The sequence below is a fragment of the Pezoporus wallicus genome, unplaced genomic scaffold (assembly GCF_028554395.1).
Source record: "Pezoporus wallicus isolate ANWC-B61680 ecotype Strahan unplaced genomic scaffold, APGP_CSIRO_Pwel_v1 scaffold_13239, whole genome shotgun sequence".
NCBI classification, from domain to species: Eukaryota; Metazoa; Chordata; class Aves; order Psittaciformes; family Psittacidae; genus Pezoporus; species Pezoporus wallicus.
Window position 1 is genome coordinate 672,885 of NW_026642052.1, and position 27,095 is coordinate 699,979.

A 27,095-nucleotide genomic window follows, 5' to 3' on the forward strand; every position below is an offset into this window, starting at 1 on the left:
AGTCAAAAACTTCACAAGTTTTGTATCTCTCCTGAGTTTTCTCAAAGAATGAAGTAGGGTTTGCTTTAGATCTCACTTATTTTCAGGTAGTAGTTTTATCCCAGTTTTATGCAGGACTGTAGGGAAAAAAAAATGCAGTGAAGAAAAAGTTGATTATTGTACTTTTATTTAATTATTTCCCATCTGGATCATTCTGCCCTACAATACTGCATAAATACTACTTCATTGGAATTTATCTAATTTAACCTCTAAGATGCAGTTTCTGTAACTGTTTTGTTAGTTTCTGTATGCTTTCCAAAAGTTAAATTCTGTAAGCTTTTTTTCTTGACTGTTCTTCACACATATTTCACTATGTAGCCTAAAAATCTTTAAATAGATTTTGAATATTTTGAAGCATGAGAGCCTCCAGTTTCTTTTATATTAGGAGCACTGTGTTATGGTAAACTTTATCTACCAAAGGCACTAGTGCGAAATAGCTCTAAACAGAACTTGATTTTCTGTTCCATTCCCCTAGGCAGAATATGAGGTATCTTCAGATGAAAAACGTATAGACTGTGGCCTGAAAGTTTTAGAGACGTACTTCACTAATGGGGTAAATATGTCTTAAGTGTTTTGTAAATGTCAGATAAATAAAGATCTAAGTGGTTGCATTGTAGTATATTAACTTCATTAGTCCCATTTTTGCCTTTCTGAAAGGTATACTGCCTTCTGATGTTGTGAAACTGCAACTTGAGCAGAAGCCTTGACTCATATCTGCTTATAAGATTACTACCATGACTATTTATTCTCCTATTAAAATGCTAATCTCAAAGGTCTATTTTGAACAAACTCATTTAGCATCTAAAGAAGACTTATTAACAAATTAATTCAGAGTTTTGACGTTTGAAGACACTGAAATCCTCAGGCTTCTTTCAGACTCCTATATGGCCTTGCTTGATTTGCTGTAAATGGTCAGAATTGCTGCAGGTTTTCACAAAGTGAAATGCTGTTTTGTTTTGTTTTGTTCTGGAGCATTCTGCACCTCTGTATTTTGCATGGAGATAATTAATAGGTGATCTTTTGCATTTGTTAGATTCCACTGATTGATTTTTAAGAGTCTCTTCTTTGATATCCAATAGAAGCTGGAGATACATAATTAGACATTTGCCTTCTATTAATAGATGCTCTTTCTGCTTTGATTTGGTCATACTGAGAAGATTTTATTCCAAATGAAGGTCTTGTAGATGCTTTAAAAGCAGATAGACTTCAAGTTTGCCACATCTCTTTATAATAATTTATTTGGGACTACCATAAGTCACATGCATTTCTTGCAAAAATGAAAAACAAACCCCAGAACATTTATTGGGCTGGTTTGAAATAGTTTCCCAAGTTGTGTGTGTATTTCTTTCCCTTTCCTTCCGTCCTGCCAAGCCAAATAGATAACTTGCTTTTATTGTGGTAGATTCATGGAAAGGAGAAGAAATTTAACTTATTGCCAAGTTTGTTTCCCCAGATACAGAACTAGAAAATAATTATAATAGCTTTCAATGAATTTTTCTATAATAGGGAACAAACACAAATTTTGCTTGAATATGGCTTGTTGGTTTTCTTTTTAGCCAAACCATTCCTTTCCTTTTCCTGTGTTAGACGATTTCATTTCAATTTGAATACAGAACTTTGACTCATTCTATTGATTGCTTTCATTGTTACCTGTTTTTAATTACTTTAAGTCTGCAGCACACTTGCCAGAAATACCTCAGGAAACAGTAAATGAATGTAAAGCAAGACTGGAAAAGAACCCTTCTAAGGACCTTTTTATGGACTGCACTAGGTAAGTTAAAAATGCACATTGCTAAGTTTAAGTACCAGAAGAGAAATTTGTGTGTTTGAGAGAAATGAAAGGTGAAATTATTACATCCAGGAGTATTTCATGTCTGAAATGAGTATAAATAAGGAATTTGAAACAGATTTATTATAGGACTAGGTTTCCTTCTGATGTGATTCATATGTTTGACTTTTGCAGAGCTTTTTCTTTAGTGCTCTTTTTTGCATAAAATCACACTATAATCTGCTACCAAGTATTCTGTAAATTAGAATAATATTTCTCTTTATTATATTCTTACTTTTTGAGTGACTTCCCTTCCATGATGAAGATACTCAGAAAAAGCTGAAGTTATAAACTGGAGCTTGAAAAGTTTCTGAACAGTGTTATACAGTTTATGGTTCTTGAGAATGGGCTGAACTGAGGCTAACAGTTGTATTCCATTAAAATGGCTGATTAGAGGATTGATTGTGAGAGTTAACACAAACAAATCCAACTTGCTTTCGTTCTGAAGTCATGAAGTGATATTTCACACAGCAGCAACAGGGAAGGCTCTTCTTGGAGGGACGGTACATGTTTACCGGTGTTGCAGGTCTTTCTAAATCCATTATGTTTCTAATATTACTGGTTCTTCAAGGCATGCTTGATCATGTCTGAAGCGTTACAATATGTTTTGTCATTGCTTGGGTCATCTCCCTGGCAACAAAAAATAAGCATACTTTATAACAACCTGAGATTATAAGATTGAAAGGGATGTGTGAGAACACCTAGTAAAACATGTCTCAAATGGAAGATGTGTCATGTAGGTCATCCCCTTTCCTCTGCCCAATAAATATTCAAATACAGTTTGCATGACTTGTTCCCCAGCTCCTTTGGTGTGTTTAATTTAAGGGGAATAAGGCACCTGGTGTTCAGGTTTGGATATAGTGTAAACAGAATAAAATTTTACTTACCAGACTCCAAACAATGTGTGAATACTTGTAGATCCTTTCCTGTATGTCTTTCAGAGATCATACTTGTGGAGTCATACATGTATTGCATAGCTACTGGGAAGGCTGATGTTTACGTGGGCTTGAAGACAATGAGAAAGCAGAGGTCAAACTTTCTAGTCACTATAAGTAACAGTAGCTGGGCATTCACCAGTGTTTTGACACTGTTTTCTGTGACAGGAACAGTTTTCTGTGACAGGAACAGTTTTCTGTGACAGGAACAGTTTTCTGTGACAGGCACTCACTCTGTGAGACATCTAGGCTAAAACCATTGTAGAGCACAGTGACAATGTTTTTCTGCCTACAGCCTTGCTGATCTGTTTAATAGATACTTGTTTAATAGATTTTAAGAGCTGTTAATATTTTAATAGATTGTTAGCATCTCCTGCTTATTAGTTTTCTTCAGTATGATTGATTTTATTTTCCTGTTGCTAGAATTGTCCATGAATACCTAAGCAAAAGACCTTTTGAAGCTTACCAAGAAAGTGTGTATTTTTCCCGTTTTTTACAGTGGAAATGGCTGGAAAAGTAAGCTTATTTATAATGTTTATATTATCATGTTTCTTTGCTCTGTAGCCAATTCTGCTTGTCATGCTAGAAATGCTGTAGAACCCTGATGTATGACAGTGCCTATCTAAGAATTATGATCTGGAAGATGTAAAGGGTGATACCAATGGCACAGTCAGAGTGCCACTACTCCAACAGCACTGTCCAGTAGTTTTCAAGTGGTAAATTTGTATTGGCTAAATGCAAATTTATTATCATGGATATATGTTTGGCTGTCAAGTGTACAGTGGGATACTAGTCTTTCTTGGGAATGGTATCATCCTTTAATTTCAAACTTGGTGTAATTAGTGGCTAAGAAGCAGGTTAATCTAGATTTATGACCCAGTGTTTTAAAACTGTAACTAATCATTTTTTCAGGGTGGTACAGGCATAGATCTAGCAATTACAAGGCAGCAGGATATATATCTATGAAAATCTAGCTTGGGCTTTTAAATCAATAGTAAAGGAGTTTCTAAACTTTTTCAGAAGTCTGAAATTGGTACAAATCCTTTCTAATTCAGCAGTGCTGTGTATTGTGATCACATATTAACTTTATGGTAAGTTCCAGTTACCCAATGTCTTTATTTGACTGAGTTCATAGTAAAAACCAGGAAGAGAATTTGGGACTCAACCCAAATTCTCTATCAAGTGAACCTCCCATTTCTTGTCCTGAGAACAAAGCTTCATTAATAACGAATGCTCTTTTAGAACAAAACCACCAACAAAACCCACCACCATGAAATAGCCCTGCCCTGATGCTTGCTTAGGAGTGGTTTAGCATAGAATAGCAGACTCCTTTACTGCCTCCAGTTATCTTCTCCTCTTCCACTACATCAGTGGCTCTTGAACTGCTGTTGCATACCACAAGTCTTTCTGTTTTGAAGAAGCGAAACAGCTAAGTAAAATCACAAGTGGTTTACCCTTTAGATGCTGCATTGTAAACATCATCTCACTGAAATGCAACCTATGTGTCAACATACTGCAGCTAAGAGAGACAACTGGAGGTGAAAAATTGACTGCTGAAGAGAGCAGATAAGGCTCTAACCCCAACAACAGAGGGCCTAATTGATCAGCTTTTCTTCCTGCTATAGTGAATGTGTGATGACCACATGAGGGAGCCAATGTTTCTCGTCAGAACACCCCTTTCATTGGAAATTCAGCTTATTATAATACTATAATACTGTCTTCATGAGGTTAAGGCAACTGTTGTTCAGTAAGATGTTACAGAACAGAAAATGGATAATGAAGACAGGCCTGGGGATAGGGAGGAGATCATTAACTCTTCTAATTCCTGTTGCAGTAATTGTTTCTTTCTGTTAATCAGGCAACCAGTAACCAAACACACGTTCAGGCATTACCGAGTATTAGGCAAAGGTGGATTTGGAGAGGTGAGTACAGAAATATCTTTCTGCAAGGCAATCCTTAAGGAAAAAAAAAAAGTTTAATACAGGAGAGAGCAGTTTTTTAATTCTTGATTCTAACAATCTACATTTGACATATCATGGGGCAAACTGTCATCAATCCAAATTGTTTTCCTTTAATGTGTTAGTATTTTAAGTCATGCACAAAGTTGGAGAAAACTTCCATTGACAGACAACAGTTGCTCTGTTCAGAAATTTCATTTGGCAATGAGAATGTAGTTTCTACTTAATAGGAAAATCTATAGGTTTTATTAATGCTCTTTATAATTCATTGGGCTTTTTTCCCCCTCCATATGTTTTAACGGAAGGGGATATTGAAGGGGAAGGAGGGCTACTAAATTAACAATTTCTTTCTCTCAATTATGGAGTGGATATTTGTCCTCTGTTCTGTTAGCCCAGACACATAATGTTACCACAGTCAGGTATTTCACCAATACAAGATCCACGGTTTTAGTGAACTATTCAACCCCAAGAAAAATGGGTTTGCTGCTGTATAATCACTTTTTCTACTCCTGTTAAGGCTTTTGTGATCCTTCAAAGTTGTTTCCTGGGTGAAAGCCCTGTAGTGACACTTACAGACCTTCATTTCTCAGAGCATTCAAGAGTTTGAAAACAGGAAATAAAATTTTATCTTCTTTAAAAAAAAACCTAAACAAAACAAATCTAAACACACATACCCCCAAACCCCACCCCTCAGCATCTCTGACACACCTTCCTTCTTTTTCAGGTGTGTGCCTGTCAAGTACGGGCAACAGGAAAAATGTATGCTTGTAAAAAGCTAGAAAAAAAGAGAATAAAGAAGAGGAAAGGAGAATCAATGGCCCTAAATGAAAAAAGAATTCTAGAAAAAGTGAATAGTAGGTTTGTAGTAAGTATCTGCTTCTGATCTTACTCTGGGAAGTTTGTCTTGCTTTGTTTGCTTCATTTCAGTCTCTTCCAGGAGCTTGTGGCCACAGGGCATTTTCTGATTGATTTAGAGAGTGCATAGTGCTGAGAGAAATGATTGACATGATGAGAAGTACTTTTTTTGTAAGATGGAATAGTTCTGTGCAGAGAACTTTATCCAATACTGAATTGGTTTTAGTCTGCCTCCTATAGTTCTCACTTACAACCAAAACATCAGATTTTGGTGTTTCAGCATGCTGATGACACTGAATCTTTATTGTCTGTTTAAAGGTGAATAAATTATTCCGTAGTACTCATATTTGAATAACCACTTAAATTCCTTCTGCTGCAGCTTATGACTTAGTATTTTTATTTTTAGTAAAGAAGATATTCTATATACTTTATCACATCCTATTTTTAACTTCTGTTACTCTGTCTCTTCCAATTCATTGCTCTTTGTTTTGTTCTTTTACTCCTTTCTTCCCTCACATACACCTATTTTTTTATAATTAATGCTAATTTCATTTTTGGAGGTCATTTCTAGATGCACTTACAAAGGGGTGACTTCATGAGAGTCTACCATTTAATTGCCATTAGAAGTTGCATATCCTTCATGTCTGTGACTTCAAATATTAGAGTTTTTATATCCTTAAGTATTTTCATAGCTTTTGTTACTCTACTGCTTAGTCATTTCAAGGTAAACATGAAATCTGACGGCTATATCAATTCAGGTTAGTTATGTTGCTTTGCTGTGAACTAAGGCTTTAAGAGAAATCTTGGGTGTGAAACAATTAACATAACTTTTTAATAGAAATTCCAGAGAATAAAAGTCTTAATACTTTAACCTGATGCTATCACATAAATTATGGTCTGTTAGGAGCTCTAATTACTAAGCAGTGAAATAACTTGGAATGATCAAAGATATACCGAGTAAACTTTTTCCCCAGGTAATTCTTATCTTTTCATTGAATTTATCTTCTCTAAATATTAATTTTAAATGAATGTTGCTTTGGTTTTAAATGCATTTACTGATAAATTTTGCATTGCTGTTAAGAGAGGAGTTTAAAATACCTGTGTTAGAGGACAGTGGAAGTTATTTATAAAAATATGTATTTGTATGTATAAAATATGTATGTATGTATTTTCTGCTGAGCCTTATGTATTACAATAACCCCTGTAGAATACAGCCAGCTAAAAGAAAAACTAGAATTTGCTGGCCAGGTACATTAATATTTTAAATGATTATAAATAATGCTTTTGTATATATATGCTAATGTTGTTTTCACACAAGGCTCATGGGCTTGACTTCACTGAAATTGAATCCAGAAATTACTAGTTATAGAGAGATGCGAGATAAGAGTGAAACTTCTATTTATGAGTCATATTTTTCAACCTATATAGATACTATAAATGAATAACTGATCCAAGTTGAATTTGAAATCACTTTATGGGATTGAGCAGAAGTTATTTTCCTCTTCCTAGGCAATGTTTTTCTTTAATGCAACAGAGGAGGTCTAGAGGTAGGATCTGCATTAATACTGAATTGGAATTGGGTAGATAATTTGTCATGAATAGCTGGAGATGTCATTTTAAAACCTCTAAATAGGAACCTCTGCCATGAGAAGCTGATTTGTATATTAATTTAAATTTATTATTTAGTATTTGATTTATGCTTCTGAAGTAAGAGTACGGTTTAGTTCATCTTTGAGGGTGAAGATGTATTTTGAAGATTCTCCTAGATGGTCATCAGCACAGTGTAGCTTTTTTTATTGAAATTGCGTTTTTAAATTAAATAACATCTGTTCAATTTTGCAGTATATTACCTTGTTTTAAATTTATTTAGACTATAAAGAGCTTTATAGATGTCTTGACCATTGGCAAGTTCTGAGCCAGGGAAATATGCAGTTATTTGCGGGGAGTAGAGGAACAGAAACTACACATTTGATCTTAAGTAACTTTTTTAGTTTCCCAAGTGTGGGGCAACTTCAAATCTTACAGAAGTTTAGGAAAATGGTTTGATAATGCTGAATTCCTGAGGTATTAATAAAATAAGGTCTATGTGCATGATATCTTCGCAAAGAAGTAATATAGATAATGTGCAGCTGAGGGGCATCCTCAATAAAATGTATTGTCTGGATGGAGCTCTGTGGTATCTAGACAGGTCACTGAATTCTTGTATGGTGATGTAGAGTTTGTATATGCATGCACCTTAGTCTGAATTCCTTTGTGTCTTCAAGTATGTCAGGAATGATTTTGTACTTGGCTGTTTTGTCCTTTTTTGTTTTAAAAAAGGATTTATATGTTGCTTGTATTGGAAAAAAATAGCTGTGAATTGTGTTGGGGTTTATGAATGAATAATGGTCATCTTCTCCCCCTGCCCCATTTTTAGGTTAGTTTATCCTATACATATGAGACGAAAGATGCCCTGTGTTTAGTATTAACCATAATGAATGGAGGGGATTTGAAGTTTCACATATATAACATGGGAAATCCTGGCTTTGATGAAGAAAGGGCTATTTTCTATGCTGCAGAACTGTGCTGTGGTCTGGAGGATTTGCAGAAGGAGAGAATTGTTTACAGGTCAGTGTCATCTATAGTCACTTGTACCTTGAATTTTCCATGTCTGTTCAGCATTGAATGTGTTAATTGTTTTCTACTGAAACAAGCTTATGCTTTATAGTAAAAGAAGCAAAAAAAAATAGTTGTCCTTTTCACAGCATGTCCTTCAGAATTAATGATCTTATTTGTCTTCTTACTGTTAATTTAGGTCTAGATAGTTGCTATATTCTAAAGCATTATGAAGTTGATTAAAGGTGAGTTTGTAAAATTGAAGTAAGTTATGATTTATAAAGCAAATTCATTAGTAACTCTTAAGTTTTAGGAACATGAGATTGCATTCCTGCCCACTCTAAAAGTAGAAGTTCATAGGCTATAGAAGTCCCTTGCTGCATTGCTTGTTGTTCCCAAGAGGTTAAACAGTCAATTATAATCTGTATTGCCCTCTTTCTTCTCTATTTATTTTAGATTCCTCCAATAAACACTTTATTCCTTTTTAATTAATGAAACTGTCAGAAGCCTTATTAATTGTAATTGAGATTTTATGGTCTTACTGCTCTCTTTTATCTCTCTACATACCTCGTTTAACCCCTGGCATTAATATTACAGAAGCAAAATTAACTTAGTGGTGGACCAAGAATGCTTTCTTTATGTTTCTGGCATTAACACCACGTGCCACTTGTTTTCAAAGACAATTTAAAGTATAATCCTGCATTACTTTAATATAATGAGTCTGAGTCTTTTCCCTCCCCAGTATAGAAGGCTAACATACACACAGCACAAGGTGGCAGAACCACAGAGTAGATCAGGCTTATGCTGGATGTTGCATGTGGTTCCCTAAAGAATTTAGCCCATCTTGCAATGTTATGCAGTATGTTTTGGCATGTGTGGTAGAAGAGCAGCAGAGATGAATGGTTTAATCTCCATGATGAGCTTGAAATGAACAAGTAGTTCATTTCACATTGCCCAACAGAAAACAAAACTGTTTAAAACACAATAAAACTACAAGAACAAAAAAACCCCAAACAAAACAAAAACACAACCACAACACTCCCAGCCCTTGTGTGTGAGCCCAACTTGTTAGCAATTTGCCTACAAGAAGGCCTTCGAACACATATGTCAAATCCTAGTGTTCTCTGTGTCTGATTCCAGATCTTGGAGTGGTTGTGATTACTTCTGGAGCAGTCTAAACTAGGTGGTCATGAAAGCCTTCAGTATGTCACCAATTACAGTGATATGTTACATAATCAAAATTCTGTATCGGGCATATTAATGGAAATGCATTTAAGCAGCAGTTCACTGATTATATATGATCAGTGAAACAAGGCTTTGGAAAATTTGCCATAATTATTTTATTCTTATCAACAGAGTTATACTGGCAACCTCCAGTCTTACTGTTGTTGGAGGGGAGAACATCATGAAGCACGTTTTCATGAGTCAGTGATTTATTTATTCCAAATTATGGTAACTGATATTTCTTGTTTGCCAGAGCAAGAAAACACAGAAGGAATGTTATTATTTTGCTGTCATTTTGAAAGCATTAATATTGGTATTTCTGAAATTGGAGCTAGTTCTTTCTCTTGTTGCCATCTCTCAAGATCTACTACTGCATTTGTTCTCCAGCTTTAAAGGAGTTTTAAAGGCTTTTTAGACCAATAGCATAAGCTGTTAAAAGCAGACTGTAGTTTTGTGCTATACTGTTATATTCTCTTGAGAACATATTTTTATAGCTATCCATCTGTATATTCACAGTGTACTGTAGAGGCAGTGGAAGAAGGGAAATTTGGGACTTCTGAAAATAGGAATCCTTGGTGCAGATGGGTGTCAGCAGACAGCAGTAAAATCAGTTCATTTTGTCAGTTTGTTCAGATCTAGAATGGCAGTTTTAATGTAGGCCAGTCATGTTAAAATGTTTTCTAAGCTTACTGGCACCATCACTAGCAAAATTTCTCATGAGCGGAAAAACTTGGCCTGACTTTCCATTAACACCAGTTTTTATTTTGTGTTTCATGTGTCTTTATGCCAGTCACTACTGACTGTCAAGCAGTGCTGTTAGTGCTGTCAGTAGGACCCTGGAGTCAGTTGTGCCATTTTGTTAGTGAGGTCCCCACTGGGTTAAAAGAGCAGGTGCAGAGCTGGAAGGAGGGTCCCATGCTGCCCTGTGAGAGCAATTGAGCCAGTTTGCATCTTCAGTGGGAGCTTGTGAAACTCTCTAACTTGCCATATGTTGTTGACATCAGAAAAATAAGCAAACAGACAGGAACAGTCAGTAGTGGAGCTAATCATCCATCTGCTGCATGAAAGGTCTCATCATATGGAGAGCAAAGTCAGGATTTGCATAAGACAGAGTGGGGAACCAGTCCCTGCTTTCCAAAAGGGACTTGATTGATGGAGTCCTCCTGCAGGAGTTAACCTGACTCCTCAAGGAGTAGTGTTTTTTACCAAATACCTAGGTTTTCCTTACAAACTCATGTAGGTGCTCGTAATGCCACTGAATGTACCTGGAAAATCAAAGGTCAGGCTCAAAGACCTGTTGAAGCTGTAGTTGATAAACCTAAGTAGCTCCTTGCCTGCCTTGTGTGTATGGCCAGAGTTGACATCTTGGTGGTAAAATCCCCTGAAGGATTTTTATCCAGGAATTTTATCAGTAGGAAGGCTGTTGCAAGCTGTAGCACAAATGCACTAGTCACTGTTTAGTCCAATTTAAATATATGTATTTTTATCCAAGTGTTTGTAATATACTTTTTAGTTTTGTGAGTTTTGCAGTTCTCCCTGCTTCATAAGGGAAAACTGTCACGAAAGGTTTGACTTTGACATCTGTCATGGTGGAGGACGGAAAGAAGGAGAAGGCTGATACCCCAAAGCAAGCATCCTGGAGCTAGAATTTATAGCTGAATGCTACCAGAAGTTGACTTCTTTGAGAACTGCTAGGCCTAGAAACAAACAGCATTAAAGAGATGGAATTTTGGCTGGAAACAAGTTTGACTATTGACCAACCAAAATCATGTCAGAACTGAACTTCTGTTGAGCAGCAGATGTTGCTAGTTAAGCCTTGGGGTTTAGGTTAGGTTTTAATCCACCACCTTGGAGATGGAACTCTTAAACTTCTTTACTTGAGTTAACTTGAGCATATATTACATGCTTTCATGTAGATGTGCTTCTGTGTAAAGTCTGAGCTGAATTTGTTGTCTTAATTGGGGGGGGGGGGGGGGAAGTATTTTTTTCCTTACTCTTATCTCTCCTGGTCTCTCTGGCATTGTAATCTCATATTTAACATCAACTGATTAACTGTCCAGACTTCAAAGTATTAGAAGAAAAGCATCTTGCTGACTTCTTTGTGCAGTTAATGTTATGAAATAATGAAACTTTAAATGAATACGCATACTTCAGAGCATGAAGTTATGAATATTTGGGGAAAAAGCGCATATATTTCTTGGTTAACAAATGTGGGTGTGTATATTTATCTCTAATTTTTAATATAAATTCTAGAGTTGGTCTTCCTAAAATTGTTTCTTTTACGTTACTCTGCTTGTATATGAATAACTGTTGTTTTTTTTTCACAACTGTACGTATACCCATATACATACATATGTTTTTTAGCAATCTATTCCAATAATAACTGAATCTTTAGCTAAGTACTGATTTTTTTTCTTGTCTATTTCTGGCTTCATGATATTTGGTGGTGGAATAAATCTAAGAGACTGTATTACAGTCTGCATACTTTCTGATGCAAATCATGATTTTATATATATCTCGATATAAATTTATATATATATTTCATGCATATGTATATTTTATGTGTACAAAACCATGTATGTTCTCAGTAGAATCTGCTAGACTATAGATCCTGAAGTAATCTCTGAACAGCTTCTGATTCAGCTTTAGCGACTCTCCAAATTTTCCTTAGGTAGGGAGAAAATCCAAATATCCTATTGAGGTTCTTTTGTTCTTAAAGTAAAAAATGGACAAGTTTCCTCACTGAATTGATTTCCGTTTTAGTATTTCCCGATTCTTGCAAGCGTGTAATAGCTAAAAAATATTTTATGTGAAACTTTGATGTTAAGAGTAGTACACACTCTGAGTTGAAATTGCAAAGAATCCTAACTAAATGAAGTGTCTAGTAAGCTTTAGAAGCTGCATGTCCAAAATAAACAAATGGAATTTGAATGGATGATACCAAGCTGATACTTAGTCTTGGAAATATTACTCTCTGATATTCTGGCATCCTGGGGTGGAACATAGCAAGGAATGAGCATCAAACTGCAGCAAAGCACTGCAAGCAAGTTTTACCACTGCAGAGTTGTATGGCTGATACTCTTAAGAAAATACCTTTTACTCATGAGTACAAATTTGTGTGCAAGATGGTGGTTCTTTACATCAGGAATTTACTGTTACATAAAGTTTTTCACCTGTGAAATATGAATTGCAGTTGTTAATATAAATGGAGTAGAGAGTTGGGAAAAAATGGATTTTGAGTTCTGTGGTTCTATTTGTATTATAGGTCCTCAACTTCCCAACTTTCTTTGTACGTAGATGGAAATGGGAAACATTACTTTAATCAGAACCAAGAAGTCTGATGTTGCACTTGATGATGACTAATCATTTTGCCTTTGTGTAATTCACATTTCTATTCTTTTTACTTTGTAGAGACTTAAAGCCTGAAAATATACTCCTGGATGACTGTGGTAAGTAAAAAATAAAATTATTTTTTAAATTGGGAATTGCAAATCTAATTAAAACTGTGCCAGAAATCAAAGGATTTCTTCATGATAAATGGGATCTGATTGACACACGTTAATTATAATTAGTAGAGAAAAAAACTGCCCTTCTGTTTTAGAAAGTAGGGGGAAATACTGAGTCTTTGGGGGACATCAATGATGATGTTTGAGTCAATTTCCTACCTTAAAATGGCTACTTTTCCCTTTCTGTTCCTCTTCCCCCCGCCCTTGATTTAAGATGGTTAAAACTTTTATATAGATTTGTTCTCTGTCTTTTCTTCACCTATGGAAACGTGATTTGTTAGATGCAGTGCTGGAATATTACTTAGTAAACAATAATGCTTAAGAAATAAACTTGAAACATCATCTTCATCTTGAAATGATTTAAATTTCAACTAAAACAGGTCTGATGGTCACTGATGCATTTGTGGCTGGAATGAATCACAGAAGTACAAACAGTATGAAGAAATGTTTGTAGTTTTTGTTTATCAAAAGCCAAATCAATTTTCTTTAATGACTTTGTATGAGATTTATCAGAATCTTTTGAATTCACTATAGAATATGTGCAGCAATACTTCTGAGATGGGCAATAATATTACCAGCTTATTTTTGCAATTGCTGAATATTTTAGTTAAAAACCATTTTTGAGATCATTAGCGCAATATATTTTTAAAAGTCAGCATGTTCTGACTGATAAAATTTCTAAAAAGGTGATGCTTGGGAGAAGTCACTTTCCAAGACCTAAAGCTTTGCTTAGACATCAAATGCATTCTTTAATTTTTCTCTCCAGCAGTGTCTTGCGAAAGCTGAATGCTTCTTTGAGGAAAAAATGTAGCCTTGCAGGACTGCACTAGAATGCTTTCTCTTTGCCAGGGATATTCTGATCTTGTTCCAGAGAGCAGAGGGGCCTAATTAGAAAATCGCTTCAGGAGCTCGGATCCTGCATGTGAAAAGGGGCTCATCAGATGTCAGGGAATGGAAAAGCATCTGAATGTATTTAAAATACATTTGCTGCTTAAGAGCATTTAGTTATTTTCAACCAGTATATAGAGTGGCACTTGACTTTCTTCACTCTCCCTCCCCCTTGATTCTATATTACATGTAAAGAAGAAATTAATATGCTGTTAACTAACACTGATCCTGCAGAGCTTTTGAATGACAGGGAATATATGCACAAAGGACACTCGGGCAGCTGAACAGGCTACCTAGAGAGGTGATGCAGTGTCCACTGTTGGAGGTTTTCTAGACAAGAATTTAAAAATCCTTGAACACTTTGTACCTGAAACCTTCTGAAGTCCCTTCGAGCCTGAGTTATTCTGTGAATCTGTGCTGGTTTTGTAAATGATACTGTCCCTGCCCTTATATCCACTATTAGAAATAAATGTCTTGTCTTTTGTTTTTCTTTCCCTGAACCTTTCTACTAGAGATGATTGTGGCAATTTTCTGTTTTAAAATTGAGTGGCAGCTCTAATTGCCCTTCCTTCTGTCTAGTCTTTTATATTTTAAAGAAAATACCTTATGTATTTTTAAGTTACAATCATGTCAGTACAATTCTTTTCTTGAACTATCTTGAATCATTTCCTCTTGAGTCTGTCCAGCAAAGAACTGCATCTGTCCATGGGAATCTAAGGGAGGGTGGATGAACTTACTCCCTTCTTGGACTGTTTCCCCATCATAACAAATCATAGTCTCACACCAGCCTACTAGATTAGAGGTAGTAGTGTAAATGTGTAACAGGAAAGGCAGTCAACTTGGGAAGTTTGACTAATAAAGTGAAATAGAAGCTGTTATCTACATTGGAGTGATTTTTGAGAAGGAGAAACCCTAATATTGACTGGACATGTTAGAATACAAATAGTTCTAAGTAGGTTACGGCTAAGCTACTTTTCTTTTGGGGTGGGAATGCAGATAGTGATTCCAATTTCTTGTGCTTAGCATTATTATTGCTTTGTTAGAGGAAAATCTAACAAAGTTTAGTTGATTGTCTCAGTACAGGTTACAGTTTTCTCATATATGGACTAAATAGAGTAAATTCTGATATTGTGATGGGCAGGCATATACAATGGAAAAATACAAGTGTCTGATGTATAGATACAGAATTTGAAATGAGCAGTCATCATTTCTAGTTGTCATAGAGTAGCAGCCTCTGTCAAAGCTAGGAATTAGAGTACTTAACAGCAACTTTTTTCTATGACTTTCAGGAAATCAATTAGATCTGTCCCTCTCTTCCTTTATGTATTTAGGAAGAGTTGAATAATGATAAATCACTCCTTTCTAGTTAAGTTAAATAAACTTAAGTTTGTGAGTATATGAACTTTTTGGGGTGGATGATTTTGATTTTGTTTTTTGTATTAAAAGTGATAATATTGTATTATTTGCTGACAATGTATACTTTATTTTAATGTAAATAGGACATATCCGAATTTCAGATCTTGGATTAGCTGTGCAGATTCCAGAAGGAGAAACGGTCCGAGGACGGGTTGGGACTGTTGGTTACATGGGTATGTAAAGTGTCTTTTGCTAGTTATATTTTCGCAGAAAATGTGCTTCTGTGGATATATGAATGACTTCTCCAATTAAATATTCTGGGCCTGGATTAGTTATTAGACATGGGAAGAAATGTTACAATATGTGGAGGTAGATGTTAGTAGTCAATTACTAATAGCTAGTGATAAACTTGAAAACTTAACTCTGGAAATTCTAGTTTTAGGTAGAGCTTTAAGAAAGCATCTCATTTGTTTCTGAGGCTCTAAGAGATTTAGGGTCACAGGTAAGCAGATGAATTACTGTGACAACAGGGTTTATTTTCATGCTTTGAAAAAACTTCATTATCATTTTGTAAATAATACCGATCTCGAGTGTTAAAGAACTCAAGTGCTTCTTTTGGATATAAACAGAGTCCTAACTGTAGAAATGAATGTTTCTTCAAAGTACAAAGGAGTGATGCAGAGGTCTCTGCACAGAGCCAAAAGAGTACCTGAGAGTTTTTCCAATATTCAATTAGTCAATTTAAAGGGAACTGTCATTGAGGTTTCTTTGTGTTTTGTAGCTCCAGAAGTGCTGAAAAACGAGAAGTACACATTCAGCCCGGATTGGTGGGGTCTCGGGTGCTTGATTTATGAAATGATTGAAGGACAGTCTCCATTCAGGAAACATAAGGAAAGGGTCAAACGGGATGAAATTGACAGGAGAGTAAAGGAAGACCAGGAAACATATTCTGACAAGTTCTCAGAGGAGGCAAAATCAATCTGCAGGATGGTGGGTGAAGAGACATAGAGGTTTGAAAATTAAATTTCTAATCCTTTTTAAGAGATGAACTACTTTAACGTTTTCCATTGAGAATTTTTCAAAGCTGGAGTTCTAAAATCTTCAGATAGAAGTTTGTGAATGTCCATGAGTTGCTCAGTTATCAAACTCTGAAGATTCAGAATTGTTTTCAAAAGGAAGACAGGCTGCATAAATTGTTTTTTCATCATCTGAATGAAAAGTTCCAGTACTCCTTGGACCACATCTAATTATAGAAGGAGTACACTAGCATGCTCATCTTTGATATTGCATGGGCAGAAATGGCATAGTACACTAGTTCCCTTGCGTAAAAGACTCTGTATGATACGAGCTGTTTTGATCTTGCATGTTCTTAAATTTAATAAGAGGCATGGCTGTACAGAAAGCGTCTAAGTTTTCTTGAGTAGTTTATGCAAAATATGTTCATTACTTAAGCCCATTGGAAAAAAAAAAGTAATTCTATTTCCTGAAAGTAAAGTCTACAGCAAAGTCTGTACTGTAAAAATCTATTCAGTATGGCATCAATTAAAATATGTTTTATATAAGTTTGGGTATAATCTTCAAAGGGGCTGCTTTCAAGGATTCTTTTGCCTACTTATAGTCTTTTTGCTTCCAGAATGTTGTAGTTTGGATTTCTAGTTCATTTTTATATCATGATAAATTTCACGTAATAAAAAGCCAAGTAAAAAATAAGCATTTTTAAAGACGTATATATTTGCTTTCTTTCTTTCTTCCTTTATTTTTTATTATGGGATTGTATCACTGGATACATATCCCTATATCTTTGCAGTTACTTGCTAAAAATCCAGGGGAACGACTGGGTTGCACAGAAGACGGAGCTACTATTGTAAAGCAACATCCTATTTTCAAGAATATTAACTTCAAGAGGCTGGAAGCTAACATGTTAGAACCTCCATTTTTGCCAGATGTAAGTAGGTGAGACAGATTTGATTAGTATCTAAAAAGGCAAGAACTGCCGTAATTCCATGTCAGCAATCATGTGGCTCAAGAGAAACCCTTGAATTTAGTTAAATTGGCAGGAGAATGCCACTGTCTTCATCATAGAATAGTTAGGGTTGGAAAGAACCTTAAGATCATACAGTTCCAACCCCCTGGTATGGGCAGGGATGCCTCACTCTAGACCATGTTGCCCAAGGATCTGTCCAGCCTGGCTTTGAACACTGGCAGGGATGGAGCATTTACCACTCCCTTGGGCAACCTGTTCCAGTGCCTCACCACCCTCACAGTAAAGAGCTTCTTCCTTATATCCAAATTTCATCTGAGATCACAAAATGATTTACAATAAATCAGTAAATAACTGATTTCTTAGCCCTTAAAAGTCTACTTCTGTAGCTCAGACGCTGAACAAATGAAGACTAGCTTTGAATAAATTACTCTGGAGTTGAAAGGAGGGTGACAGATGATAAGTGAATTATGACAACCACGAAGAAACCCAGAGAAGCTGTATGCTGTTTCTGGTTTTGATACTTCTTTTCTGTTACTTGCAGGATGGATGGAATTGCTCAGGTGCCTTATGAAGGGAGTCTTTTTAAGTTTTTTCATTTCTGTAGTATTTTTGGTCATTTTGTAGTATTGTGTCATTTGGTGATCAGCACCATGAAATACGTATATATATGCAGGCATTTTGCTCCCTTTTTGCTCATCTAGGGAAACAAACAAACCAATCCACAAAAACCCCCAACCCCAAAACCTTAATGAAGCAATCTTGTCTTATACTGCAGCCACGTGCCGTATATTGTAAAGATGTCCTGGACATAGAGCAGTTCTCAACAGTAAAAGGAGTGAACCTGGATACTACAGATGATGACTTCTATTCCAAATTTGTTACGGGTTGTGTCTCAATCCCTTGGCAAAATGAGGTATTGTATATTTCATTAAAAATTATTTCCTTTAGAACAGCAATATAGAAGATTTATAAGGGACATAATTATAGGATTAACTTTCTGTGTAAGATGTAAATAGACGTCTGCTTTAGACTTCTTTGCTGAGTGACTTCCAAGACAAGTTTCTCCCCAAACCTGCTACAAATTTAGATCTATGGTAAATCTGCACAAACAGAATGTCATTCGTCATCATAGATGCAAAATATGGAATGGTATTTAGCAACAGTATGACCACATTTTCCTTGTTCTATCACATGTTATTCAATGCTGCTGTTCATAGGAGGGAATGAATACTATTCAAATCACTCAAAAGCAAATATGTTATCCTGCCTTTGTGTCAATAGAGTATCTGAGTGAATGGTAATACAGAACTGCAGATTCACCTTTTCTAACATTTCAAAACAAACAGTTCAATACAGCTTGAGGCACACTTTCTGTTAAAGCTTTTTCATCTGTCTGTTGAGTGAGTATTCTAGTTTTCTGCATAGCATACTAGAATTTTGCCACCTCTGTGTGCGCAGTTCAGTCTGTTATTTCACAAAGAACACTCAGTAACAATTATTTAAAATTGTAGTTTTTGCTATGAGTGTCTTCCCCATATTATAAGATATTTATAACTTTCTGAAATCAGTATTGTCTTGAATTCTACCCAGAACACCAGAATGATGTTTAAATTACTGTGGTCAGGCATCAACCGCTTGGTAAAAAGTATCCCCTTAGTACTATGCAGGTAGTAGTATTCTGAACAGAATCATCATTTTTCCTAGTCAATATCATGTTTATTAATTAAGTTCAGTCCAGGGCATAGGGATCCTATATTTGTTAGGCTGACTACTCTGAAATTAGTAGAATAGATGAAAGGAAAATCAATTTCTTGTTCTAAAAACTTCTCATTACTGCTTCATAGGCAGAAGAAGTACCTTACCAGAGCAAAGGGCATCAGAGCACTTACTTGCATGGCAGTGCCTTTATTGCTGTTCTTTATTTTGCTGGATGCACAAGGAGAGTTAATGCAGACTTTGTGTCTTCCTTCACAGAGCTCTGCAAGTGGTGTAGTTTGGCTGATGAATTTGTAAGTTGTTAGGAGCCAGGCTGAACAGATAATGCATGGAACTTGTCTGAGAGGCTTGTGTGGATATTTCATTTGTATTTCATGTGTTTCAAAGATGATTGAAACGGGATGCTTTGAAGATATCAATGCATATGAAACTGATGGTACTGTGTCACCAGACAGAGAGAGGTCTCCTAAACCAAAGAGAGGCTTTTTTCACAGACTTTTTAGTGGAGAGGTAAGGGTATTTCTTTTCTTTCATAAGAAAATTGGCAGTAAGACCTTAAAATCCACTCAGTCTTTTATATTATTTTGTGATAGGCAAAATTAGTTATTTGCTGAATACTGAAACTAATGAAATCTCGTTTATTATGGCTTTGCCCCTGCACTGCATTTCAGAATCAGCAGAAGTCCATAGAACTCCAGGAGTTTTTCCTCCCTCAGCATTCTGTCTTCCTCTAGTCTCTGCTAGCTGTTAACTGGGGAGAAGGTAGTGTGTCCTGTTAAGAGATGGGGTATAGATTGTTCTTTCTTAAATATATTAATTTGGGTCTTGCTTCTTATGCATTTTGCCAGTCTCCTATAAAAAGTTCTGGGGAGATGACTTCAGAGATAACTGAGGCCATCTCTGGCAAAAACTTAAATAACATTGACTAATGAACTCAGGAGTATGGTGGAGCAATGCAACTCCTGGGACTCCTTCAGAAAGCTGGGCTCCCAGTGAAGCATTTTAGTGTATTTAATAAGTAAAAATATCCCCTAAATGACTCAGTGTGAGGTGTCATGAAACAAACACTAAAACATCTTGGGTAGTTTAATGCCTTTACCAAAACAGCATAATACATGTTTACACAACTGATAATGCACAGCCTTCTCTTACACACATAACTTCCACTCTTTAGTAAATATTTAGAGGTGTATGACTTGAGTTTTTACCACCTAAAAGACACGTGGCATATTGTGCTTGTTTTTAGGTCAGGAGAAATAGGCTATTTGTAAAGGTCTTCAGTTGAAGATGTTGAACACAATTCTGCTTGCTCAGTATGCCTGCACTTAGAGCAGAATTATCTTTGAGAAGCATGAGTGTATTCTAGTAGAGAGCACTTCTGGAGAAATGACTCTTGCTTTCAAGCAGAAATGGAATTTTAAAATTGCTAGGAGCATACAACAGGGTTGTGTATTAATATTGCATGATGATATTTTTTGTCATCAGCTGGTAATTCCCCTCTCTAAAATGGTACAGTGCTAATGGAATGTATAATAGTACTCTCATTTTTAGTCCACCTTTTCAAATTCACTTTTCCCCCGCTTACAATAATGGAATCGAAGGAATGGTTAAGTGTACTGATAATGTCACACAGCTGAAGTTAAAGCTTGTGTCATACTGTAGTCTTTTCTCAACTGAATCAGCAGGTTTCAGACTGTCCCGAGATATAGTTCTATGTATTGAGAAAGAGTCCTAAAAAAAATAATACTGCTTGAGGGCCTTTAGTTGGTTTTGAAGTTGTAAGACTGCAGTTAATTGTCTTGTGAAGTTAAAAGAAGGAAGGAACTTAAGGTTAAATGAAACTTTAATGAGTTGAGATTTGGGGTTGGGTTGTGGTTTCCTTTGATATTCCCAAAGTATTTAGTTAGTATGGAATAAAATGTGCTGGAAAAAGCCATCCACCGCCCCACCCCCAGCCTTTATGTGGCCCATAAAACACACAAACCAATGATAGTGTCAGTTCTGCAGCCAAATTCTCTCTTTTGTCTTCTCTTGCAGGTCTGCTTTAAATCTGATTGCAGTGACGATGAGCAGGAATCCTCCCGACTTTAAATCATTTTGCTCTCATCAGAAAGGATGAGCAAACTTTAAATGTTTTATATCTCTGTAGCAAAGTGTATTATATATATTTTTTATCTGAGTTCAAGGATTTTTGTACATTTGTACTTCATTTGTTTTAAGATGTATATTTTCACTAAAGCTTAATTGTACAAAACGCAATGAGTGCCATTTGAGTGAGTGTGTTTCTGTATGTATTTGATTTACCTTGATTTTTTTTTTTTTTTATTTTTTTTTTTTCCCCAGTGGAATGAATCTAGAAATACTGAAAGGATTTTAAAGCACAGAGATATCTATGGCATCAGCGTAACTTGACTTTGTATGCTATTGGTAAAATTCTTCTGTTCAGGGTCTTTATTAGCAGTTTTTCTTAACAGTAAAATTGCTGTACTGATAAATTCCAGAATTCTGGTATTATCCAGCAGCGTGGCAGTCCTCTCTTACCTAATGTATCTCTCAAGCAACTGCTAAGGAAAAAAAAGGAATTCGGTGCACTATGGCCAGCTATTATGGAACTGCTCTTTACTCTCTCACTCTGTAGAACATCTTTCTGTATTTCTATACGTATGGTGAATTCTGACCATTTAGCTTAATCCTGTATTTATATTTACTATATTTACCCCATTCTTGTTTTCTACCCGTCTTACGTATCCTCTCTGTACAGTTTCTTGGCATGGACTTTGTGAGTAGACCCATGCCAAAATTCTGGAGTTATATTTTGAGTACTTTGTTGTCTTTACTAAAAGGGTTTATTTTTACCTGTGGGGGCACCTTTTTAGTTTTTCCTGTAAATTAAATTGTTTACAACTCCCTGTAGGATGTTACAGTTTTATAATGGGTTACAAAACAAAGCATGGGCTCATTACTAACTTCATCTCTGCTTATTATGTTGGAATGCGCAGTATTATGGGGTTGACAGCGATCACTGCAACTGAGGGAAGAACAAAGTAGTATTAAGTGTCAAATTTAATTATGTAAATAATCTTTCCTTAGAACCTTTAAAAACTTAAACATTAAAACCTGCCTTTAATACTTGCTTGACGCAGATGTGGAGCTGGTATTGAAGTTTTAGTTATGATTACCTGATGTTCATAAGCAAAACTGTTTCCAGCTGCTTGAAAGCTTGTCAAACTTCCCTTCTTCTGGACTCAAAGTATGCCAGGCTTTCTTTTCATTTTGTAAAGTTTCTGGTAAAACTGTTAATGTGTGTATGAGAATGAAATTTAGGGAACACATTAAGAGCTGCTTCTGGTTTCAAAATTGGAGTTAGGGATTTCAAATATAATGGAACACTCTTGGAGTTGGAGACAAGACATTTGTTAGACAAGACAGCTTGTTCTATGCTCTGAAGATTTGTCTCCACTGAGTGCGAATGTTTCTTTTTTCTCTCAAATCTCTAGGGCACCAACTAGACCACACATGTATTATACACACAGAGCTCCTGATTGTCCCTCTACCTCAAATAGGTTTGTGCTTGTGATCTGCAGACCCACTGCAAAAAACTTAAGCTGCTTCTGAAAAACTTGCAAGACACATTTGATGCTCAAGCCTATCGTCAGGTTTAAATTCACAGTATTCTCTCTCTAGTGACAAATACATTAATGGGTTGGACTTTGAATAAAGTTGGAAAACCAGTGTGTTCCAGAACCCTACTGGGGATGAGGTGGTGTCTATGTGAAATTGTTCCTCTTGGCTACTGTGCCACCAAAATAAGGAATGAGTCTCTCCCTGTGTTTTCAGTGCAGTTTTCCTGATGTCTAAAACAGCAGAGGACAGCAAAATGACTGCTGTAAAAAGTGCAAAGGGAGAAACTGGCAGAGGGAGAGTGTTTGAATGAATTACTGGAAGATAGTCTGATGCAATAGTGGGAGGCTTGACAAGAACAGAAATATCTGAAATAAGGGTGTTGGCTGGAGCCATTATATGTGAGACAATGAGCTGGCAGAGTCTGACCTGACCCTCTTTATTATGTACCACAGTAACAGAACAACTCTAAAGATGGGAATGGAGAATTGGAGAAATCATCATGTTTCTCTAATTAAGGGGTTTAATTTTTTAAGATCTTGGGTTTCCTGTTCTGAGGCAAAGGTGACTCAGTTTAAACACAGGGAATATGGGGTGACAGTATGGATTTTAATATCTGCTTAGAGCAATAATACCTGCTTGAAATTTGGGCAAGAATACTATGGACACAAGCTGAGTAATTTTTATGAAGAAATTACAGGAATTAGCTTTAACAAATAAAGAAAACTTGAAAGTCTGCTTACCACGTATTGCAAATTTTCTTTCCATATTGGAGGGGGAGGGATCAAAACTTAAAAAAAATCAAATAAAATCAGATCCTCTATTCTAGAGTGCTGAGGCATAACACTCATTATTCCCCAGGGATCTGTGAAGAAAAAAAGGCCAGATAAAAGGAAAGTTGTTCCTAAGAAATGGTTACTTACACATCCGCTCCTTCGGACAAGGAACTCCAACCATCCAAAAAAGTAGAGGATTTGTTCATTTTTACAAAGCTTTATTTAATTTAATTTCACTTTTTTTTTTTCTGATGGTCTGAATAATGCTACTGTTTTTGAGTAACTACATGTTTGCAAGACTAGAACATATATTCTGTTGCTTGGGGGTGTTTGTGGGGTGTTGGTGGGTTGGTTTTTACCGCAATAGGCTAAAGATGGCATTTTTCTACTATACATTTGTCCCCTTTGGCTAGAAAGAAAACCACATAATACTGACTAAATGTCATCTAATGTGAATCCCCTAATGAATTGGAAAGGATGAGAAACTGGAAGGATCAGCAAAACTCTCCTTATATGGTACATGGAGATTAAGATATTATGGTGTTTAAGGTGATTAACATTGCTTAAATCTCTTTACCGGAGTATTAGTAGCTTGGAGATGTATTTTGAAAGCAGGGAAAGGGTAAGGAGAGGGAAGAACACCTGGAAGTAAAACATTGTGGTGTGATAAATTTAATACACATTTTGCTCTTGGTTTCTGCAGGACAGCTGAGACAAGGGAAAAGACAGCAGGCTGTGTCTACTGATTAAGTAGCTTTTTATTTCCATGAAGTCTTTCAGTGTGACTTCATTATAACTCTGTGAATTCAGATTCTAGATCCATGTGTTAAGGGCTTTAATAGCAGTGAGACAATGCAACAGCCCAAGTGCTTTGTTCTACTGGTGCAAGATTTGGAAAGACCTATGGAATTCCATGGAGTTACTTGCATGAGATGAATCCTCCTTTCCTGTGGCTTCTGTTTCCAAACATTTCTATATGTAAGTCTTAATGTCTGCTTGTGCATACCTCATGAATCTGTAATTCAGAAACTGTGAAACATGTACCTGTACCTTACTGGTTTACTTAATGCTTTTGAATGTTGTGACCAACAGAATAGAATCTTCATGCCTCAGGGTTGTCCTCTTCCTATATTAAAAAAGTCAGCTTTTGTTTTCTTCCTAGAGGCGTAGTGTTCATAATAGGGATGATTTTATGTGTCTGGATTGCAACAACAAAACAAAGTCTCGGTGGAAAAAATGGGCACTTAAAACTAATTACTGTATAATAATAAATAGGAAAAAAAACTATGGTATTCCCATAACAGAGAGTGCTATCGACAAATCTGAGCCTTTAATAGAACACGTTGTATGGGTTTTCTTTTCCAAATAATTTTTAAAACAATAGATCCCAAGGTTTTTGTTTATGAAAGAGAATTATCTCCATCTCAAAATAAAATTGCCTAATTTGAGAGATCAGTGATTGAATCTATTAAAACCAACTGAAAATCCATTTTTAGATTGCACTTAAATTATTTTTCAAACAATACTGGTGTAAGAAACCTCTCATTGCTATTTGTCCAAACAGAGAATACTTGTTTACAAGTTACTGAAGTCAGTAGAAGTAATATGATTTTGCTTTGGTTCACAATTTAATATTACACTAATTTAACACTGGAATTATCCTTTCACATTAGTATAGATTTTTCAGAAAATACTTCTCTCTAGGAAGTAATAAAAAAAATTGAATTAAAATTTAAGAATTAACGGGAACCATCTTAAAGCCAAATTTTATGTTTCCTTTGATTTTAATTACCTGCCTGGCTCATTTTGGTGATGCTGATGTCTCTTCTGCTGAATGTACAATCCTCTTTTAGTTCAGATTTGTTCTTATGGTGTCATTTAAGTTTTGCACATGAGATGCAGGTAACTTTCCTCATGTTCCACATGTGTCCAGAACACCAGAATGCTGTTCAAGTATAGCGAGGCTGATTGTTCAGTGTGACATGTTAGTGTTGGTATCTCCAAACCATTGAACTGTTTGTGTATGAGCTGTTTTCCTGGATGTTCTAGTAGTTATTCCTGAAATAAAAGCTAAACACTGCTGCCTATCTCAACCACATGTACTACTGTCTAATGTGATTTCTTTACCATGTCTATCATGGTAGCCAGGAGAAATAAAAGTAAAATTGTAATTTGAAACAAAAAACCCTGCAATTTGTTAAAGAAGATGTGTATTACATACATTACATCATGCATTACATCATGTATTACATGATCTTTACCAGTGCCAGATTGTCAGATCCAGGAAAAAGTGCCCTTGCTCTGTTGTATTTACTCAGTTGATACCTTATCTCATAGTCTGATTTCTACGTAAGTTTCCCTGTGAAAAGACAGTTGTCAGGATGGGCTTGTTTTTGTCAACACTTTTACTGTGGTAACACTATGAGTGTGAATGAAGAGCAGTCAATAGGAGCTGCAGCTTGTCATCAGCAGCCTTATCATGCATATTCAGTTTTATACTATTGCCAAAGGTAACTAGCCAGATTTCCCTCTTCTTGAGAGAATCTATACCTTGAGATTAATTTGATTTGTGGGTTTTGGAGGTTTTTTAATATAAAATACTTTTCAACAGTGAGCTGCTTATATTTCCAATGTTTTGTCCTCTTTATGCAAAGGCTTTCACTGTTGTTTGATGACACGAGTTGAAGGGCTAAGCACCCAATGACTGTACAAATCAGCTTTGAATTATAAGTGACTTTAACAATGATATAACCATGCTGTGACATATTGCAGATTGTGACATTATTGCAGGTCAAACTACATGGGCCAGCAGTCTCATAAAGTCTCTTGGATTACTGAATAGTACTGATTACCTGCTGAATTGTTTGTGGACATGCGGAAATGCTGCTTAAGTGTGAGTGCAGGATGGGGCAAAAAATAGTCTCAGTGTCTTTGTCCAACCTGTTATTAAAAACATTAGATCAGGAGATAACCTATGCCTAGGTAGTCTGTGGTCACGTTCATGATGTTCAAATCTGTCTTGCAGACAAGGTAAAGGCCTGTTCTTTCTTTTCTCCTGGAGGTTGAGATGAATTAATCGTCATCCACTAAATTCTATGTAACCTTTTAGGTATTCACTGTTATTCCACTGAGGTTGTGATTTTATTTTTCTTTGTGGTAATGATGGCTTTACAAAAATGCCTGTTCTGTAACCCTGCCTGTTTTTTCTTGCTCCTTGCCAGTTTTACATCACTTTATTTTTGCCAGTGCAGCTGTTTGTGGGACTGCTGTTTGAACAGGATAAGTGACATGATACTTGCAGAACCACAGATCAGTAAATCTGAACTGGGAGAATATACCAATAAGGTACTTGCTGAAGAAAAATCTGATGGCCCTGAGTTCTCTTCCAGGCACCCCAACCCCAACCAGCATAGTTAATGCTGCCAGTACAATTCTGAAAGAAGAGGAGAAGGAAGAGGATTGTGCCCTGGCATTTCTGTGGTGAGTCAGCAGCCCCTGGGGGACTGGTACCCGTTCTCATCTAAAGCTCCAAGACAGGTTTGCAAAGACTGATTTGGTTGGTGGCTTGTTTAACCTTTTATAAGAGCTTATGCTCTTTTTAATGTGCTTATATTTATTTCCAACTGTGGAGTGGCAGTTGTCACACAGTGTATGCAGTATTCCAGCTATGCTGTCATCTTCATGTATCATTTGCTAAATAAAAAAATTCATGATGGCCCGTATGTTCCAGAGAAAACTCTCTGCAAGCTTTAGCATAAAATAATTTGGGAAAATACTTTCTCTACCTTAAAAGCTCAAATTCTGTTACACATTT

At 36.0% G+C, this 27,095-nt stretch overlaps 1 protein-coding gene across 3 annotated transcripts in view; it reads left to right on the forward strand.

The window, feature by feature from the left end:
* Positions 1–21,143, forward strand: part of GRK4 (G protein-coupled receptor kinase 4) — a 34,952-nt gene extending 13,809 nt beyond the window's left edge. Inside the window, exons 4-17 of one of the 3 annotated variants that reach the window (XM_057426579.1) lie at positions 515–592; positions 1,710–1,810; positions 3,226–3,318; positions 4,661–4,724; positions 5,485–5,625; positions 8,032–8,222; positions 12,846–12,883; positions 15,328–15,417; positions 15,966–16,174; positions 16,818–16,883; positions 16,992–17,129; positions 17,944–18,081; positions 19,272–19,394; positions 20,922–21,143. In XM_057426579.1, coding sequence (XP_057282562.1) covers positions 515–592; positions 1,710–1,810; positions 3,226–3,318; positions 4,661–4,724; positions 5,485–5,625; positions 8,032–8,222; positions 12,846–12,883; positions 15,328–15,417; positions 15,966–16,174; positions 16,818–16,883; positions 16,992–17,129; positions 17,944–18,081; positions 19,272–19,394; positions 20,922–20,975 — 1,524 coding nt within the window. In that variant the 3' untranslated portion in view covers positions 20,976–21,143. Of the gene's footprint in view, positions 1–514; positions 593–1,709; positions 1,811–3,225; positions 3,319–4,660; positions 4,725–5,484; positions 5,626–8,031; positions 8,223–12,845; positions 12,884–15,327; positions 15,418–15,965; positions 16,175–16,817; positions 16,884–16,991; positions 17,138–17,943; positions 18,082–19,271; positions 19,395–20,921 lie in introns of those variants that run through there. The other 2 variants (XR_008974575.1, XM_057426580.1) reach the window with 2 other exon arrangements.
* The last annotated feature ends 5,952 nt before the right edge of the window (positions 21,144–27,095 follow it).